At 40.6% G+C, this 18369-nt stretch overlaps 1 protein-coding gene across 1 annotated transcript in view; it reads left to right on the top strand.

Annotated features, from left to right (window-relative positions):
• Positions 1 to 8048, top strand: part of LOC311497572 (myelin-associated glycoprotein-like) — a 30052-nt gene extending 22004 nt beyond the window's left edge. The window contains exons 7-8 of the mRNA XM_084557884.1: positions 6460 to 6541; positions 7358 to 8048. Of these exons, the coding sequence (XP_084414010.1) occupies positions 6460 to 6541; positions 7358 to 7393 (118 nt within the window). The 3' untranslated portion in view covers positions 7394 to 8048. The remainder of the gene's footprint in view (positions 1 to 6459; positions 6542 to 7357) is intronic.
• Positions 8049 to 18369: the final 10321 nt, after the last annotated feature.

Here is an 18369-nt window from a genome sequence, read left to right as displayed (position 1 = left end):
ATAATCATGGCATTTCACGGAAATGTTGTTGCTGATTGTAAAGACACTGATAAAACACTTAAGTCAAACCCGGATAATCAGGTTTGCTGGGATGGTGATGATATACTCAATGACCCTTGAGTTTATCGTGTGGTTAATATGCAAAAATAAAATTACTGTCACAATTACTGGAAAAGAATGAAATTCCTGCATGTGTTTCTAAAAAATGGAGAGTGAGTATAGCACACACTGTGAATAAAAAACTTTTGGACATGGTAAAGAATAACAAAATACATTCTGATGAATGATTATTAATAGGGTACACCTCCCCCACTACAGGGTTGATGAGTCAAAAGTTTAATGTTGTGTGATCACAGTGGTCGCTGGTTAGATTAAAAGTGGAATGGAAACTCAACAAGTCTTCTCTCACCAGGGGGAAATGACAGCAGCATACGCCTATTTGTCATTTTATTTTCAGATCTGAAACTGACACAAGAGAGTGGAGATGGAAGCTCTAACACGGTCTCTGTTTTCTGTGTGCCTTTGCATTCAAGGTATGGTACCTCCTGTATGGTGAATATTCAGCTGTAATCAAACAAACAGTAGAATTAAACAGTCAGTTATTTGTCTTTTTCATGCATCTCTTTTGTTTGCAAAATAATCTAATATTCAGGTAAATTTGTACTTTACTACATTCATTCATTGACTCCATGCTTATTCTAATTCACTGTTCAATGTGTTACAGTTATTCAAACCGATGGCTCATCTTGGACAGCTAAGGTGCCGTCCTCAGTTAAAGGTCTCCTTGGGTCATGTGTGATCATCCCCTGCTCATTTGATTACCCACAGCCAGAAAATACACAAATCTCTAATTACACTGGGATTTGGAACGACGATGAACATCGCTCTATCTATCACCCAGTCAAGAAAAATATCTTGGAGAATTATCAGAATCGGACAACGCTGCTGGGAGATGTCAGTCACAAGAACTGTTCTCTGAAGATTGATGACATTCGATCCAGTGACCAAGGGCCTTTTCATTTCAGAATTGAATTGAAAGACTACAACAAATATTCCTACCTAGAAAACAAAGTTTCCATCTCAATAATTGGTAAGTGAAATGAACAGCCTCCAGTAAAACTATATAGTGACAGTAATTCCTATATTTCTGGCTTGAATTCCAGTATTGTTATCATGACATTTATTTTTTTAATTGTAGTTTATCAGTCTGAACTCCTCTCACTAGTTACGTTTCTGACTTTCTTACTTAAGAAAAAGGAACTAATGGGCACTTGTGACACATCTTTTCATCCATGGTATCCTACAGTGTTTGATTCTCTGGATTATTTCAGATGTCATTGTTTGGCAAATTCACTTTGTAACAGCACAATCCAAAAAACAAAAACAACAAGTTTTCGAACTGTGCTGGTAACAATTGTTATTAGGGGTCCATGCAAACAAAGTTGCATGATCCCTATTGACTTTGTTGCGATTTTTATTATAATTATAATAATCATGATTTATCTTTTACTGCGTCGCTAAAAGTATCTGCTCAGGACAAACTGCAAGGGCGAAAAACATCAAACCTGGTAACTTGGTAGAAGTCCTAACATGTGACTTTGCCAAGGTGTCAATACACATACCTACAGCTAGGTGGCACTATAATAAGTAGGGATGTAACAAATTACCGATATGAATCGGAAATCGGTTTTGATTTAAAAGATGTGAGTGCATCGATACACAAGCCCCTGGACCGATCTAAATGTACCACGAACCGGTCGATGGCCCGATTACAAAGTTATGAATCGGGTTATTACCGTAATTTCCAGACTATAAGGCGCACCTGAATATAAGCCGCACCAGCTAAATTTTGGGGAAACTACAGATTGTTCCATATAAGCCGCACCCGACTATAAACCGCACCCGACTATAAGCCGCACCCAAGCCGCTGGTGTTTTAATGTTTAATTACCGTTTCTTCTACCACGGAGGGGATTGTCGGGACAGAAATGACTGTTTGGAAACGCAAAGCGTCCCATTTATTTACATTTGAGAAACACAATAAATCTTTCAATCAATCGATCGATCAAACTTTCACATCTTTGACATTACAAACAGCATTCGTGCAGTGCACAAATAATACAACGGTGCGCTCCTAGCGCACTTCCTGCAGTCATAGTACCGTAGTAGTGCCGTATAACAAAAAACAAAGCTTACAACGCTTGACGAGGCAATAACGTTAAATGGCTAAATTTAATTCGTTTTTAAAAGTGCTTGCCTGTAACATGGCAGCAAAAGTGCAGTAACCCGGCTGCTCAACTAAATAATCAGCATCGAAAACTGTTTTTTTTCGAAAACAGCCAACACAGCAGTAAAGGTGCAGTAACACGGCCGTTTACTGTATCAAAATAACCAGCCTACTATACCAGAAAAGTCAGCCAGATCGATCGCCTTTAACTTAAAAGCAGCTCTCGTACTGCATTTGGACTCACTTGGTTTGTTTTGCTCTCGTTACCTGGCGCGAGCTGTCTGTCTCGCTCCTGCGCTTCCATGATAGTGCGCCCCTGGTGACCGTTAACTGTAAAAATCCATAATTCGTTGTATAAACCGCAGGGTCCAAAGCAAGTGACAAAAGTAGCGGTTTATAGTCTGGAATTTACGGTATATCAGCAATACAGCTGGAAGCCCCGCTTGCTTATTCTCTTTCTCTCTCTCTCTTTCCCGCAAAAATCTCGCGAGACTCTATTAAACTTATCACTATGAAGGTAAACAATATCACATTTTTGGGATTGATTTAGGATCATTCATAATGTAAAATGTCTACTTTAAACAAGGAACTATATCGGATTACTCTCTAGGCAATTGAATCAGGTCAGCTGGACTTGGTTTTTGTCTGTGTCTGCGGGCTAGTGAGACTTGTCTGCTAGTCTCTCGAACTGATGAAGCCACTTGGATAAGGAGCGAAACGTCTTCACAGACAAAAACCAAGTCCAGTTGACCTGATTCAATTGCCTAGAGATGCCTTTGACCTGGACAAATGAGAATTTGCACAGACTCATCGGATTACATCATATTGCACTGAATCGTACCGAATCGTACCGAATCGGATCGGATCAAATCCTACCGAATCGAATCGAATCGGTTGTTTTTAAAATGTATCCTTCCTGAATCGTTTCGTACCCCATGTATCTAGATACGTATTGAATCATCTTATATTGGAGAGATGCACACCCCTAATAATAAGCCAATTTACGTTTTGCCTCATAGCTCGAGAACCGCGTGCCCTAGATACAAAATTCTTTCTCCCTTATATAGCCCTGGTTCTAATGGACTAGGCCACGCCCATTTACACCTGCCATTTTTTCTCCCATTTTGAAAAAATTGCACCTGTAAGCAAAATAAACTCCTCCTAACCCGTTCTTCCAATTTTCACCAAACCTGGTATGTATCATTCATGGACAAAGATAATGTAAAGTTCTCAAAATAACTTTAACAGGGTTATTGATTACAAAGTTAATGGCTAATTAATTTTTACAGCGTGGCGCAGTATAACTCCAAAGCTAATATTTTGTGAAGTATATACCCAAACTTAATCAAACTTCATATCATTGATAATAATATGATTCTGTACAAGCACCCCAACTTTTGTGACCCTTGGTCTCTAGGCGCTACACAAGCAACATTCCAATATCTCAAAAACTTAATGAAATCTGGCATACACAATCTGTAACGTATTGTGTAGACTCCCATCAAGTTGCGTGACATTACATCAACAGGGGGCACTACAGTTGACACGCAAATATTTCATAAGACTTTAAGGCCTATAACTCTGGAAGTATTCTCCCAATCCTTATGAAACTTAGCGACCGTCATTATCGTATGCTTGCGTACAATCATTCGTGAAATTCGGGCTGTAGGGGGCGCTACAACGAGTACATGTTTATATCTCACAAACCACCACAGTAAACTGCTTGAAATTTGACGACACTAATCTGTGGATGACTCCTTACAAGCCCACCAAGTTATGTGCAATATGGTCTATAAGGGGCGCTACTGGTGACTTATGCCGCTGCGTCCCGCTCGGGGACGACTTCACCACAGCATGGACCCCTTTATGATCGCTTGCGGTCATCTAATTTAGGTTTCGTTTGTTTTCATTTCAGTCTATTACCTAGTTCCTCATTTGTGCTATTAATAATGCATTGATATCCTCTTTCTTTAAACAAGTTTGATTGCAAGGGTGTTTGTAGTCCATATGTGTGGACTAAAGCTGTTTAGCATCAAAACAAGCAATGCCAGAATTCAAAGTTTCAAAAAAAATAAAAATAAAAATCCAGTAGACAAGTGTTCTCTATTAGTTACAATACAACATCATATCTTTGCCAACGGCTATTGTGATCTTTCTTGTTAACACAGATGAATCACAACTCATCAACTTGTCTATGGTTGAGGAGATAAGTGAGGGTCAGAGTGTGTCTCCATCCTGCTCTGTGTTTTACTCCTGCCCAACCTCTTATCCTGTTTTCAACTGGAGTCACTCTGGAGAGCAGCGTTTTCACTCACAAGAGCTCAGTGACAGCCAGTGGGAAGCAACGTCTACTCTGACATTTCGCCCGACCCGTGCTGACCACAACAAGTTTTTACGATGCAGCGTTCAAATGCACAATGGAAAGCTGCTGCAGACACAATCCAAGGTCCTTCAAGTAAAATGTAAGTAGTGATGATGAAAACAGATGCTTCTGACACTGACCTTCAAAAAGACAATAAAAAGCATATGAAGAAATATAAATACAATCAAAGACAAGTGAAAATTGTCAAATATTCTGAAAGTAATTAGAACTAATCAGAGCAAAGATGCACAAACACAGAGAATGCAGATTAAAATAAGGCCAAAGAGAGGTAACACGTTACACACACAAACCTATATATAAAAGCAACATCTTGAGTGTAGGTTCTGTCACTGTCACAAGACTGACAGTCATCATGTGTACATCTACACTGGAAAAAACTCAGTGGCACTGTCTGCTTGTAAAAAGTGTTTATCTCCTGTGTATACCTAAAAATCTTCTTAATGGCTATAGAACTTTTATCTTTAAGCATTCTGGTCATACATCGATCAGCCACAACATTATGACCTACACAATATTAAGCAGGCAGTCATAATGTTATGTCTGATTGGTGTGTGTCTCGCAGGATGGTCTAATAGGTCTAATAACTTTAGACAAAGAAAGTCACCAGCTAATTGTTGATGTGCAGCCTCCTCCTCTCTGTTACTGCAGGATGTTTAGTGAAGTTGTTAATAGACTACTGTTGAGAGGATTTGGACGGTTTGTCTGTTAGCGGATGCCTTTTGAGATGAGCATGCATAGCAGTTGTACTTTTGTTGTATTTCAGGACGTACATATTCTGCACGTCACGGTAGAATGGGTTTCATCTTTAGTGAAGTTTTTCCACACACTTAATGAACAGCTGCTAGTTTGCTTAAGTAAACAACTACAGAACCGTGGTGATGAAGAAGACTTTTTTATTTAAACACATATAATAAATGTACATTTCTTGCTCCTGCAGATGCCCCTGAGATTAAGAATGCCTCGTTGTGCTCCTCAGAGGGGGACATGGTAAAGTGTGTGTGCATGGCTGAGTCCAATCCTCCCAGTATGATCCATTTTGTGCTTCCCAACAAAGTTCACCTGAGCACCAAAGTAGAGCAGCATGGCTCTCTTGCTATTGGGATTCTTCAAGTCAACATCGGGTCCTCCATGTATGTGCACTGTCTGGCAAACAACACGCAGGGCAGTGCCAACGTCATGCTCTCCCTGCCTGTTAAAAGTAAGAAATACTTTGAATGCAGCATATGTAGATTGTCACCACTGTGTTTGGACACACTGTATGATTTCTGTTTGGACAGGTAACATGCTGTATATTTACATTGCTGCTGGAGCAGCAGGAGGTTTGGTGATCCTTGTAGCAGCAGTGATAGTTGTTAAAAAATGGTAAGTTGCTATAGAAACATGGATTTATTTAGAATTTTGATCAAATGTAAGTCAACCAAACCAGTTTGTTTAATATAAAAGCACAACACTAAACAAAAGGCCAGCAATAAATATATACTTTTAAATCAGGCATTTGTTAATGCGATGCAACAATATGGCTTATAATAGTCAAACCAGGCAGAGGCAGAAGGTCATCTTGAAAATGATTCTACGTCATTAGAATCAGTTTAGTCTTGTAGTTTGCATTACAAGGATTCAGTGTTTGCATAGTGTGTTTCAATTAAAAACCAATATTCTCCCAGTAGGGGGAGATCTGGAGACACACCAGAGCCTGACATGAGCACCACAAAGGCAGACAAAGAGGTGGAGCTCTCACCGTCTAAGTATGCCACAACACAAAGGTTTCATGTTAATTCACATCAAATACAAACCTCACAGTGTCTTTATATGTGCATTTAATAACTGTACACATTTGCTTTCTGCACCAGTCAGAAAAAGAGGAAAGAGACGTATGATGACGTGGGATGCCAAGGCATTTATTCCAATGATCATATTTATGGCAACATGGAGGTATGTAAACTTTTCTTCATTCATTTGTGACATACGTGCATGCAAGAGGAGAGAGAGTGAGCCCCTTGGCCAGCAGTCCAAACTTGGGTTTAAAGATGGACAGTGATTTTAAATTGGATCTGCTAATTGGTGTAGTGGCTAAGTCCAGTTTTTTTCACCTTAGGCTGGCGAAGGTTAAACCCTTTCTGACACATCAGCGCTTTGAGACAGTAATCCATGCCTTCATCACATCTCTGCTGGATTACTATAACACTCTTTATTTTGGGGTCAGCCAGTCCTCCCACGCACGTCTCCATTTGGCTCACAATGCGGCTGCTCGTCTCTTAACTGGAGCACATAAGAGGGAGAACATGACTCCCATTCTGGCCTCCCTCTACTGGCTGCCTGTGCATTTTAGAGTCCATTTTAAGATTCTTTTATTTGCCTTTAAATCTTTAAATGGTCTCACCCCAACTCACTTCACTGAGCTTCTCCATCCTTACACTTCTGCTCGGTGTCTCAGGTCAGCTGATCAGCTGCTCCTGGAGGCACCGAGGTCTAAGTGCTTTTTCTGTTGCTGCTCCCAAATTATGGAACGATCTACCACTGCACATCAGACAAGCCCTCTCACTGTCCATGCTCTTGTTCGGTGCTTTTAGTGTTTCTTGTTTTTTTTTTATAATTGTTTTCATTGCTTTTGTTTTTTTTTTATCTTTTGTCTTATGTGCTTATTCTTACCTATGTACAGCGCTTTGTTTCGTCTGTGTGGTTTTTTTTTTTTTAAGTGCTCTATGAATAAAGTTGAGCTAAGTTGAGTTAATGTTGTTTCCTTTGCAGAATGATGGAGATGATGCACTCTACGGCAACATGTAACGCATAGAGGAGCTGTCCATGTCGGTGCTGTTGAAGTGACAATCAAGAAAGTTGTAAAATATTTCTGTATACATCACAAACATTCCTTTTTCTCTCCTCCTGAAACTTACATTGTTGACAAAAGTTTTTCATGCCCATCAATGCACTTGTGCTTGCAGTTGTTCATTGTATATCTGATCAAATAATGTGTTACAACTAAACAGTATTAAGCTCTTGCAGCAGTTTCTTTGCAAGTGATGATTCTTTAGTTAAATTTTACGCAGTTTTCGCTTTAACGACACAAAGCTACCGCACAAGTTATACTGAAGTGTGCCTTTTGAATTTCCTCTTTCCTCTTCAAGATTGTTTCATCAGAATGGCAGATAGTAGCACAGCTGTGAAAGATTACAGTAAATAGTTTAAACATATAAATGTATGAGAGAACATTAATGTCATATTAAGGGTCTTGTGAGTTCACTGTATCTGCTTTTATGAATATTTGAAGGAAGCACCCTCATCGACCGTATTAATCAGGTACTCAGTCACTGATCAGAAACAATGTTTTTGTGAATTGTCACTTCCACAACATGTTAATAAAATCATACAGAGGTGCAAACTAAAATGTTTTATCTGTGTTTCTCATTTTTTCAGGCAGTACAACCGGCTCTCCACAGGATCTAGTCTGGCCTACATACATTACACATTACACATTACATAGTATTTGGGAAGGTTTATTAAGTATATGGAATGTCCTAAGTTCAACATGGTTCCTGAACGCACCATAGTCTTGTGTTGTAAATTGTATGGACAGGTGTTTGATTAGCCAGTGAGTGAGGTTCAAGTTAACCTACCAGGTTACCAGGCGGGTAGGGCCGACTGGAGAAAAACGGAACGAGAAAGAAAATCACGCAAAAACTTCAGTAAGCTATATATTGTTATGACCAACACAGGGCACCCTCTTACGCACCAGCAATTCCCCTTGAACAAAATAACCCCGGGCTACCTCTCTGGTTTCCTCAACTGACAACACCTTATCCCACAGTGCAGAGAGAGAAGGATCCCCCCTCTGGTTTTCCACCCAGTCCTCCCTCAGCACAGATGGAGGAAGATCCGGCAGTGAGATCAAATACTCCCCAACAACTTCAGACTCTGAAACAGGCAGATCAGGGACAGACATTTTACGGTTCTGTGCACGTGTGACAGCACAAACTGGAAAAATATCTGGAAACAAATCCTTTTCACTTAGATCGCCAGAGGCCAACGGTCTGGAAACAACCACAGGTGGTGGCACACCTGCCCACACAGCACTGCCAGCTAGGTCGTTGCCCAAAATCATATCTACCTCATCAAGTGGCAAGGCCGAACGTACCCCAACAGAAACAACCCCCTGCACCAGATCACAATCCAACACTATTGTATGGCGCAGCACAGGTACCAAACCCATCTCCATCCCTCTCATCAGGACAAAGTCCCCTGCTGTCATCTCTGGTGAAAATGGCAACACTGACTCAACAATAAATGAGTGCTTAGCAGCTGTGTCACGCAACACCTTAATTGGAACATGCTTATCACTGCCAACTAGCGACACTGTAGCATCCGTGATAAATGCCTCAAAGCCAGACTCAGCACTCAGGTCGGCACAAGCCACTTTGCCAGGTACGACACCTGTACCTATACTCCAACCTGCACCTCTAACACAGCAGAACAACACATAACTGGAGCATGAGATGAAAAATGCTGTTTGTCACTTGATTTTAACAACAGACACTTATACTTCCAATGACCTTCCCCACGGCAGTAATTACACACCATGGTGCCCCCAGCTTGCCCTGCCGGCTTACTAGAGGGACCAGAACTAACCAACTCTGCACCACCATGAGAACCTTTCCACCCCACTCCAGAACGCGCATCCAAAAAACTTGTCTTATGCGTCAGCACAAATTCATCAGCCAACTCGGCTGCCTTAAATGCTGTGGGGGGCTTCTGCTCACTCACATACGTGGCAATGCGCTGTGGAAGTGTTTTTTAAATTGCTCTCGCATGATCAGTGCTGCAAGGTCGTCAAAATTGCTCACCTGTGCCGCTGCGCACCACCGCTTAAAATGGGAGGCTAAATTGCAGACAAACTCCATGTTGGACTGTTTGTCACCCTTAACCCAATTTCGGAACCTTTGACGATAAGCTTCGGGAACCAAATCGTATGATTTTAATACGGCCGATTTTACCATGTCATAACCCAAATTAGCTTCGCTACAGCACCTCGCCTCTGTGACGCGCTCAAACAGAATGAAAAATATATCAGGGTCATGCTCATTAAATTTTGGCACTTGACGCAAGTCCGAAACAATATCGACACCACCTGATGCAGAACCCCCAGGACCAGACCCGTGAGAGGCAAGCTTGCCCTCCCTAATTAGCTGTTCTAGCTCCATTTTCATCCTCTCTATGCTATGGCGATTTTTTTACAATTCAAGTAACTTCTCAATCTCAAGCTGCCTATCCTTCTCCCTATCCTGCTGCCGAAGTTTTTATAATTCAAGTTGCATGACCAACATCTCTTTTTGCTGCTCAAACGACAAACCTGGCATCTGAGCCATCGCTGGCGCAGACACCGGCATAGACTCTGATTCTGCAGCACCAAGCTCCCTTTTCTGCAAGATCCCCTGCTCAACCAAAGCCAAGAGGATTACATTCTTTAAGTCATCCTTACGTTTGCTCGCTGACACCTCAATGCCATAATGCTGCGCTATTTTGACTAACTGCTCCTTCTTACAACCATCAATGAATGTCTCTGAAGGTGTCTCAAAAAACGCAACCATCGAAGCCATGATAATAACTTTAACTCAGTCAGACAGTAGAGTGTTAACTGCCGACACGCATGGGCAAACCATCCACCCAACAGGACCACTTCCCCCTAACTGCCTAGCCAAATCTAACCAATACTCACCCCTAGTCTTCATGTAGCTGGTGGCGGGTATTTACGCACGAGAAACCAGCAGATATGTGAAACAACCTGCATGCAGGCAATCCCACAACATCACACGGATGTACCCCCGAAACAGGATGTCCAAAAACAGCTGACACAAGCCACGTTGCCACAACACTATGAAAACAACAAACCTGACGTAACCCAAAGGGGTAAACGCCACTACGGCCTAACGGGGAAATTCCTGCACAAAGCGTATCAAAAACAGTAGCACTTACCTTCTGATTGACACACCCAAAAACTCAATAACCGTCCGGCACTATACGGCTTCCTGGAAACCAATACACGTGATGCATCTCCCAAGACAAAGGACCCAAAACCAGCACCCAGCTGGACCGAATCAGCTAATCAGCGGCCCCCTGCGCCCTGATGTTCCCAAAAAACTTTCACTAGTTTAGACAAGCCCCCATTTGTTATGACCTGGCTCAAGTGGTCACAACAAAAAGGAGACACACCACGTCAGTTGCCGAAAAAAGAAACAATATTTATTTATTTAAACAATTAACAAAGGTCCGCTTGGGAACCACACTGAAGGCACCTGCGGGAGGGAAACAGAGAGGAGTTAGTAAGTCAGTCTGGAGGGATGTAATCCCTCACACAGCCTCTCTTTTAAACTGAGGAGTGGTGGCAGCCAAAGACTACTGGGCACTGGGAACGGGTGCCTCGAGTTATTGCAATCAGCCTCAGAGAATGAAACCACACCCACACATGCCCACAGGGGCATCACAGTGATTTACTAGTGTGATTTACTTATGTGCCTTCTTGCATTTCTCCATCGGGAATTCTATTTAATTGATGCTAAACCGTGACCGCACTGCGGACTGTTGCTAGCTAGCTCCTTGTGCTAGCATTATGAGAGACTTCCGTTTGCGAAACACTTGTTACCAAGCGGCTCTGAACCTACTGGATGCTTATGAACGTGGACGGAGCCTGAGGACGTGTTTATTCACCACATTGACGGGACACTGCTGCAGGAGGGTTTTGCCAAATTATGTCTAACGGCACTCTGCATCCCAGGAACTGTGAGTACTGCTTAGACACTGTGAACTGGATTAAAATGGAGTCCAACATGCGCCCCAACGGATTGGTACCATAGCCTAATTTACTTCATGGATGGACTTGATTGATATTATATTCAAAAGTGCGGACCACTTAGTCAAAAAAAAAAATGTTATAGGTGCTTCTCGAAGTATATTCGTAATGTATTTCCTTTTAACAAGTAGGGAACTATGGGACCATGGTGGTTTTCATGATGCGCTTGAACTTCTTTGCACTAAAAGAGAAACATTTGGAGTTGTCATTATTTATAGGCTATTGTACTATAATATTTCTGGTCCGGCCCACTTTAGATCACATTGAGCTGAATGTGGCCCCTGAACTAAAATGAGTTTGACACCCCTGACCAAGAAGAAGGAGTACCAAGTCACAAATGTCTGAATCCTATATGTGTGTTTTAAAGTAGAAATCAAATTAAAGGATGTTAAAAGCCACATAGTGGAGGATGGTGGATTCTTTTAACCAAGACAAGCTTGCTTTTTACATCAGTTTGCTTCACTTATCTGCTTCAGCAGGAAAACAAACAAGATAAAATCCTTAAAAATAAGTTTCAATACACAAGTAAACTGCATTTTAGTTAATAAGCATGTAGCTACTGGAAACTCTTCATGCTTTGTTTTCTTTGTTGATAATTATAGACAGTGATGGCAGCGTGAGCTGTCTTGCGTGAATGTGTGAACTCGGCCCACAATGTTTCAGTGTTAATACACCTATTCTACAAAAGAAACTTGCCTGAACTGATATGTGGGTTCTTCTCTTCGTACATTACATTTTGACTTGTGCTCAGACTGTGGTGATTTCTTCTTCATAGCTTTATTGGTAATGCTTGCATTCTCCACTGAGAGGAATCTCTACAAACTCCCCTCGCTCAATGACTGTTCTCTGACCTTCTTCAGTACTTAGTCAACACATTGATGTTGGCCAGATGGTGGAGCTTTAACACTGACCAGCAGCTGATGAAGTCACTGAAGGCTGAAGCAGTGACTGGAAACCAACTTGTTTCCAGTGGCCAACTTGGAGATACATTTTGTGGTACTTCTCAACAGAAGTTATAGTGAGCTGAAACAGCAGCTTGGTGATAATGAAGCAAATTTCAACAATGAATAGGGAGTAGTATCGATTCCATGACGTATCTTCATTTCAGGTACAACGTGACATTATGTCTAAAGTAGATAGAAGACCAAGAAACAAAATTAGGGTTGGGTTTTATGTTAATTTTTCCATAACATTTATTCATTGTGGGAAAAGGACTCAAGATACATGAGAGCAGGTCCAAGTGTGGACAAGGCAAGGTGCCGACACACCACACAGACTTACAGTCTGGTGAAAGGCAGGAGAACTCTAACCAGGAAGCTCACCACAGTGCACAGTTTTCTCTGTGCCTGTACCTATCCAAGAGCACACCCGGAAAGCTTATCCCAACCAATTAACCCTTATATTGTGTTAGGGTCAAATTTGATCCGTTTTCCGTGTACCAAGTACAGTTTCCTTGTTTTTATTGGAACAAGACTTCATGATCCTCAGGAACATCTATCTTAACACAGTTTTTCACCATTTTAGTAAATTCTAAAAGCCTCTAAAAAAAGAGTGACATCTGTGGTGTTACGGGTCAAAAATGACCCGCCAAGAATATTGGTAGTTGCATTTAAAAAGTTTTGGGTTGCTGTGTGGATCACATTTGGCTCAATTTACACTCTCCCCACCACACACCACCCTACCAGACCCCCCACCACCCTTTTACACCCCCCACCATATCCCCCCATCTCATCCCATCCTCTTCCCAATTCCACTATACCTGTCTCCCCTTGGGGCACCTCATCCCATGGCAACACTTTTCTCACATGTGATTTGAGCATCTTTGGGGACAAAGATGCTCAAAGAGAGGTCTTCAAATACAAAAATGATGACGTTTCATCCCCCACTCCACAAACTGATGAAGACAGAAACCAAAGTGACATTGAGGAAGATGTGTCTGAGAATGAGGATCACGTTGAGTATGATCATGAAGAAGGGCCTACCAGATATGCTGTGTCACATGTTCAAGACAACAAGACAACATTTGAGCTGTTTATACCACCATATGTTGAGAACATCTTTCTTGAGATGACAAACATTGAAGGTAGAAGGGTGTTGTGCAACAGCTGGGCTGGAAACGACAAAGCTGGTCCCAGTGTAAATGACAAACTTGCCATACATGTACAAACCAGGGTCTATATTTGCATTTGCTATTTTGAGCAAAATAAAGTTTGGTTTTGTAAAACAGACTTTTTTTTTTTACCTCTATCCTAACATAAATATTTTACGGGTCAGTTTTGACCCGTAACACAACAGATGTCACTATGGTTAATAATATTAACCCTTGTGTACCCTTAGAAAACACTACCCTTTCGTAGCGTTGGTGGCTGAAAACAGCCACTAACTTTTAACTGCTGTAAAAATATATCAGATAAATATTTTTTTCAACTTTTTTTGCATAAATCTGTTAATCAACCTCAGTCCTCATCAAAACAGCAAAATCTTAAAAAAATCATCAGGATTTTAACCCTTTAAGTGCCAGTTTTAAAAAAAAAAGTCACCGATTTTGGGTGGGGAAAAACACAAAATTACATATTTCCAATTTAAAAAATGATCGGAGATGGGAGATTTTTTACCTGTTATGACAGTCTTGGATATGTCAAAGGTTAGTAACATCATTTACTTTGAAGCATATTTAGTTTTTGTGCAGCATCAGATTTTCAATAAAACTTCCTTTCATAGCATTGGTGGCGGATAACAGCCACTAACTTTGACTGCTGTAAAAATATATCACATAAATATTTTTTTAAACTTTTTTTGCATAAATCTGTTAATCAACTTCAGTCCTGATCAAAACTACTAAATATTTAAAAAAGATAAATCAAAATTTTAACCCTTTAAATGCCTTTTTTTTTTTTTTTTTTTAAAGTCACTGATATGGGGAAAAATACATACATAATGACCTATGTTCAATATAAAAAATGATCAGAGACAGGAAATTTTTTACCTGTTATTGCAGGCTTGGATATGTCAAAGATTGGTAACATCACTGATGTTTATGCATATTTAGTTTTTGTGCAGCATCTGATTTTCAATAAAACTTCCTTTCATAGCGTTAGTGGCTGTTTTTGCCCCATTGACTCCCATTATAACCACATTATTTGAATGCACCGACATAACACTATATAACAATGCATTTTACAATCCTGGTGATTCCCCCAGTTCAGAAGGACTCAAATTTGGCAATTTTACTGTTGACCACCAAATCGCACCATTTACTCATTACATAGGCATGCTGTATAAAAAGCTTAGTTTCTGTATTAGATATATGGAGTTTACGAGAATATTAGTGTGTGTGGGTGTGCGTGGGTGTGTGTGTGTGGAGAGGACAGGGTTAAAGTAGTTACATTATTACATAGGCCTTTGGTATAAAAAGATTATCCAAAAAAGGTTAAAAAAAAAAGGCAACTGGACTTGTAGAGTTTTTTTCAGAAGACGTTTCACCAATCATCCGAGTAGCTTCTTCAGTTCTGGGGGACTGGTGGAAAGTCTGAGGTTTAAATAGGAACTCCTCCTGAAAAAAACTTGCCCCCCCCACCACCACCACCACCACCACACACACACACACACACACACACACCCACACACACACACACCCACCCACGCACACAGGAGGGAAGAGGGGAACCTGCACGTTGTGCAAATGACTGAAAAGGAGAACGGTCGCCACTTGCATCCGTTTTGGAGAACACACATGCAAACTGCACCAGGTGACATGCTGCAAGTCTTGCTTTAAAGACTGAACACACACAACCCCACACACACACACGCACACACACGCACCCACACACACACTAATATTCTCGTAAACTCCATATATCTAATACAGAAACTAAGCTTTTTATACAGCATGCCTATGTAATGAGTAAATGGTGCGATTTGGTGGTCAACAGTAAAACTGCCAAATTTGAGTCCTTCTGAACTGGGGGAATCACCAGGATTGTAAAATGCATTGTTATATAGTGTTATGTCTGTGCATTCAAATAATGTGGTTATTTGATTGGAAGTCAATGGGGCAAAAACAGCCACTAACGCTATGAAAGGAAGTTTTATTGAAAAGCTGATGCTGCACAAAAACTAAATATGCATAAACATCAACGATGTTACTGATCTTTGACATATCCAAGACTGCAATAACAGGTAAAAAATTTCCTGTCTCCGATCATTTTTTATATTGGATATAGGTCATTATGTGTGTATTTTTCCCATATCAGTGACTTTTTTTAAAAAAAATAATAATTGGCATTTAAAGGGTTAAAATTTAGATTTTTTTTTTTTTTTTTAAATATTTAGTAGTTTTGATCAGGACTGAAGTTGATTAACAGATTTATGCAAAAAAAAGTTTTAAAAAATATTTATCTGATATATTTTTACAGCAGTCAAAGTTAGTGGCTGTTATCAGCCACCAACGCTATGAAAGGGTAGTAAATTTGCCCACAGTGTATTGTTGACCTATTGAAAATTTTGGGATCATATTTTCAAAATTGATGTAAAATTAAGGTTCCTCAGCAAAAATCAGTGCATTTGCTGCAACAGAGCGAAAGTTATGGTCAAATTAAGAGCAAAAATTACTCCAAGTAGCTGTTTTCATCCCCAAGGGTACACAAGGGTTAAGTAAAGAAACTGGGGGTAATTTATTTTTGGTGGTATGTTCTAATATTAATCTATGATAGTCGGATGGAATAATTGTCCATTGTCTTCACTATAACAAAGATAAAAAGTGAATTTAAATATTTTTCAAATGAAAATGAGTGGTGTGTTCTAAGATAAAAGGTCTATTTGGCCCAAAAATAACATTTAATACAATGCTTACATGGATATGAATGCAAAACAAGTTAGATATGAGGTGAAAAACAAAACTGGTTGACAGACAGTGTTCTTTGATGATTTTGGGCTGGATTAAGCCACAGGTCAATTTTGACCTGCTAACACAAAAGACGTGGGCAGCTTTCTAACACAATATAAGGGTTAAAGGAAGAATCAACTGGCCAAAGATGTGCAACACCAGGGAATGGGATGCCCTTGATAAGGATCTGGACAATGTGCTGGATGCAGCACAAGCTGGAACAGCAGACAGAAAGATTGAATCTTTGACAACTATCGCATACAACTTTGCACAAGAATACTTTGGAGCAATGTCGGGGGAAGGAAAGTTGGGCCAGAAAAACAGCCTAGCAGAAGGGAAAAGAAGATTAAACAATTGGGGGAAGAGATCAATGCCGAATACCCAGAATAAACAATTTAAAAAGGTCAGAATCTGGGTCTAAAGGAAGGGATAAAACAACTGACCACCAGCCTTTGAATCAAGATAAGAAGAGCTGAGGGATTAAATTGAAGGCGTAAAAAGAGGGAGGCTCTAAGAACAAACTTCATCAAAGACCCATACAGTTTAACCAGAGTACTTCTAGGAGAAGCCAGATCAGGAACCCTAACAAGCTCTAAAGAGGAGGTAAAGTAGTTTGTAAAGCAAACCTGAAGGGATCCATCAAGAAATGAGCCCCGAGCAGAAAACCACAACCTTGGAAACAGCAACCCACCAACAACACCTCTAAGCACAGAGCCTCCATCATCTAGAGAGGTCCAGGACGCCATAAGGACCTCTAGATCATCTTCTGTACCAGGCCGGAGTGCTATACCCTAAAAGTTATACAAAAAGGAAGAGTTTAAAGTCACCAAGTGCAGACTCACTCTAACATATTGTGACTCCCAAGATCAGGTGATCCGAGACTCTGGAGAACAAGCTCAGGGAGGAAGTGGGCTGACAGGAATGCAGCTGACCAAGCTAAGAGCTCCCTCAAGATCAAGGAAATCACTGATAACATGCTCTACAATCACAGCAACACAACACATGAGCTTATCAATAATGTGCGATGCAGATAAATTTAGCCTATATAAATCGACATAGCTACATTATACTCTCTTGCAGCATGCTGTGATTTACTATTAAATGCTATTGACAGGGATTTAAAAAAAAAGCAGGACATCTCTGAATCCTTTTCTGTGTGTATCATCGAAAGGTCTGATAACTTTAGACAATGAAATTCACCATCAGCTTTTGTTGATTTGCAGCCTCGTTCTCTTTGTTCCCGCAGATGAAGTTGTTAACTCACCACTGTTGAGAGGATTTGGACCGTTCCTCTGCTAGCGTTAGCAGATGACTTTTCAGATAAGTGTGAATTGCAGTAGTACATTTGTTGTATTTCCGGACTGATGTATATATTCTGCATGTCACAGTAGAATGGGCTTCATCTTAAGTGAAGACAGGTGATTAGTTGACTTCCTGCATAAAGCGACATGGTACAGCAGTAAAGTCGACGAGTCGACGAGGTGGTACAGCCCCTAATTGTAGTATATAATGTATGAAAAACATTAAGTTATCAATGAATATGCATTTATGAATCATTTTTGGAATTTAATAACCTCTACAGGCTAATCAGTCATATCTAGATGAACCTAATACCACATTAACTGAAAGCTTGTGAGATGTAAACCTGGTAACTTTCATCAATGTTCCAAATACCTTCAGAGCAACAACAGACTCTGATCTCAGAGATCTTTGATTAATCGTTCCTTTGATGACAGACAAGGTCAGGACTTTTCTGTGCCGTCCAGGACTCTCTTTAAAATCCAGGGGGCCTGATCACCTCTCATTCAACTCTGGGACTTCAGCAGACAAACCAGTGCCTGTTTACTGATTTCACACGGACAATTGAATCTACACAACATGTCAGCATCCTCAGTTGCGATGTCTGCAGGGGCAACTGCATTGCAACCTCTGAGACCGCTTCCTCGTTCACCATTACACTGTGTGTGAAACTGTGAGCAGGATATGAGACCACAGTGTAAATGAAAAACATGTCAGGTCCCTTTTATGCGAAAT

Source organism: Chelon labrosus (genome assembly GCF_963514085.1).
Source record: "Chelon labrosus genome assembly, chromosome: 12".
Taxonomy (NCBI): domain Eukaryota; kingdom Metazoa; phylum Chordata; class Actinopteri; order Mugiliformes; family Mugilidae; genus Chelon; species Chelon labrosus.
Note: the sequence above shows the minus strand (reverse complement) of the source record. Positions and strands in the feature narration are given on the sequence as shown.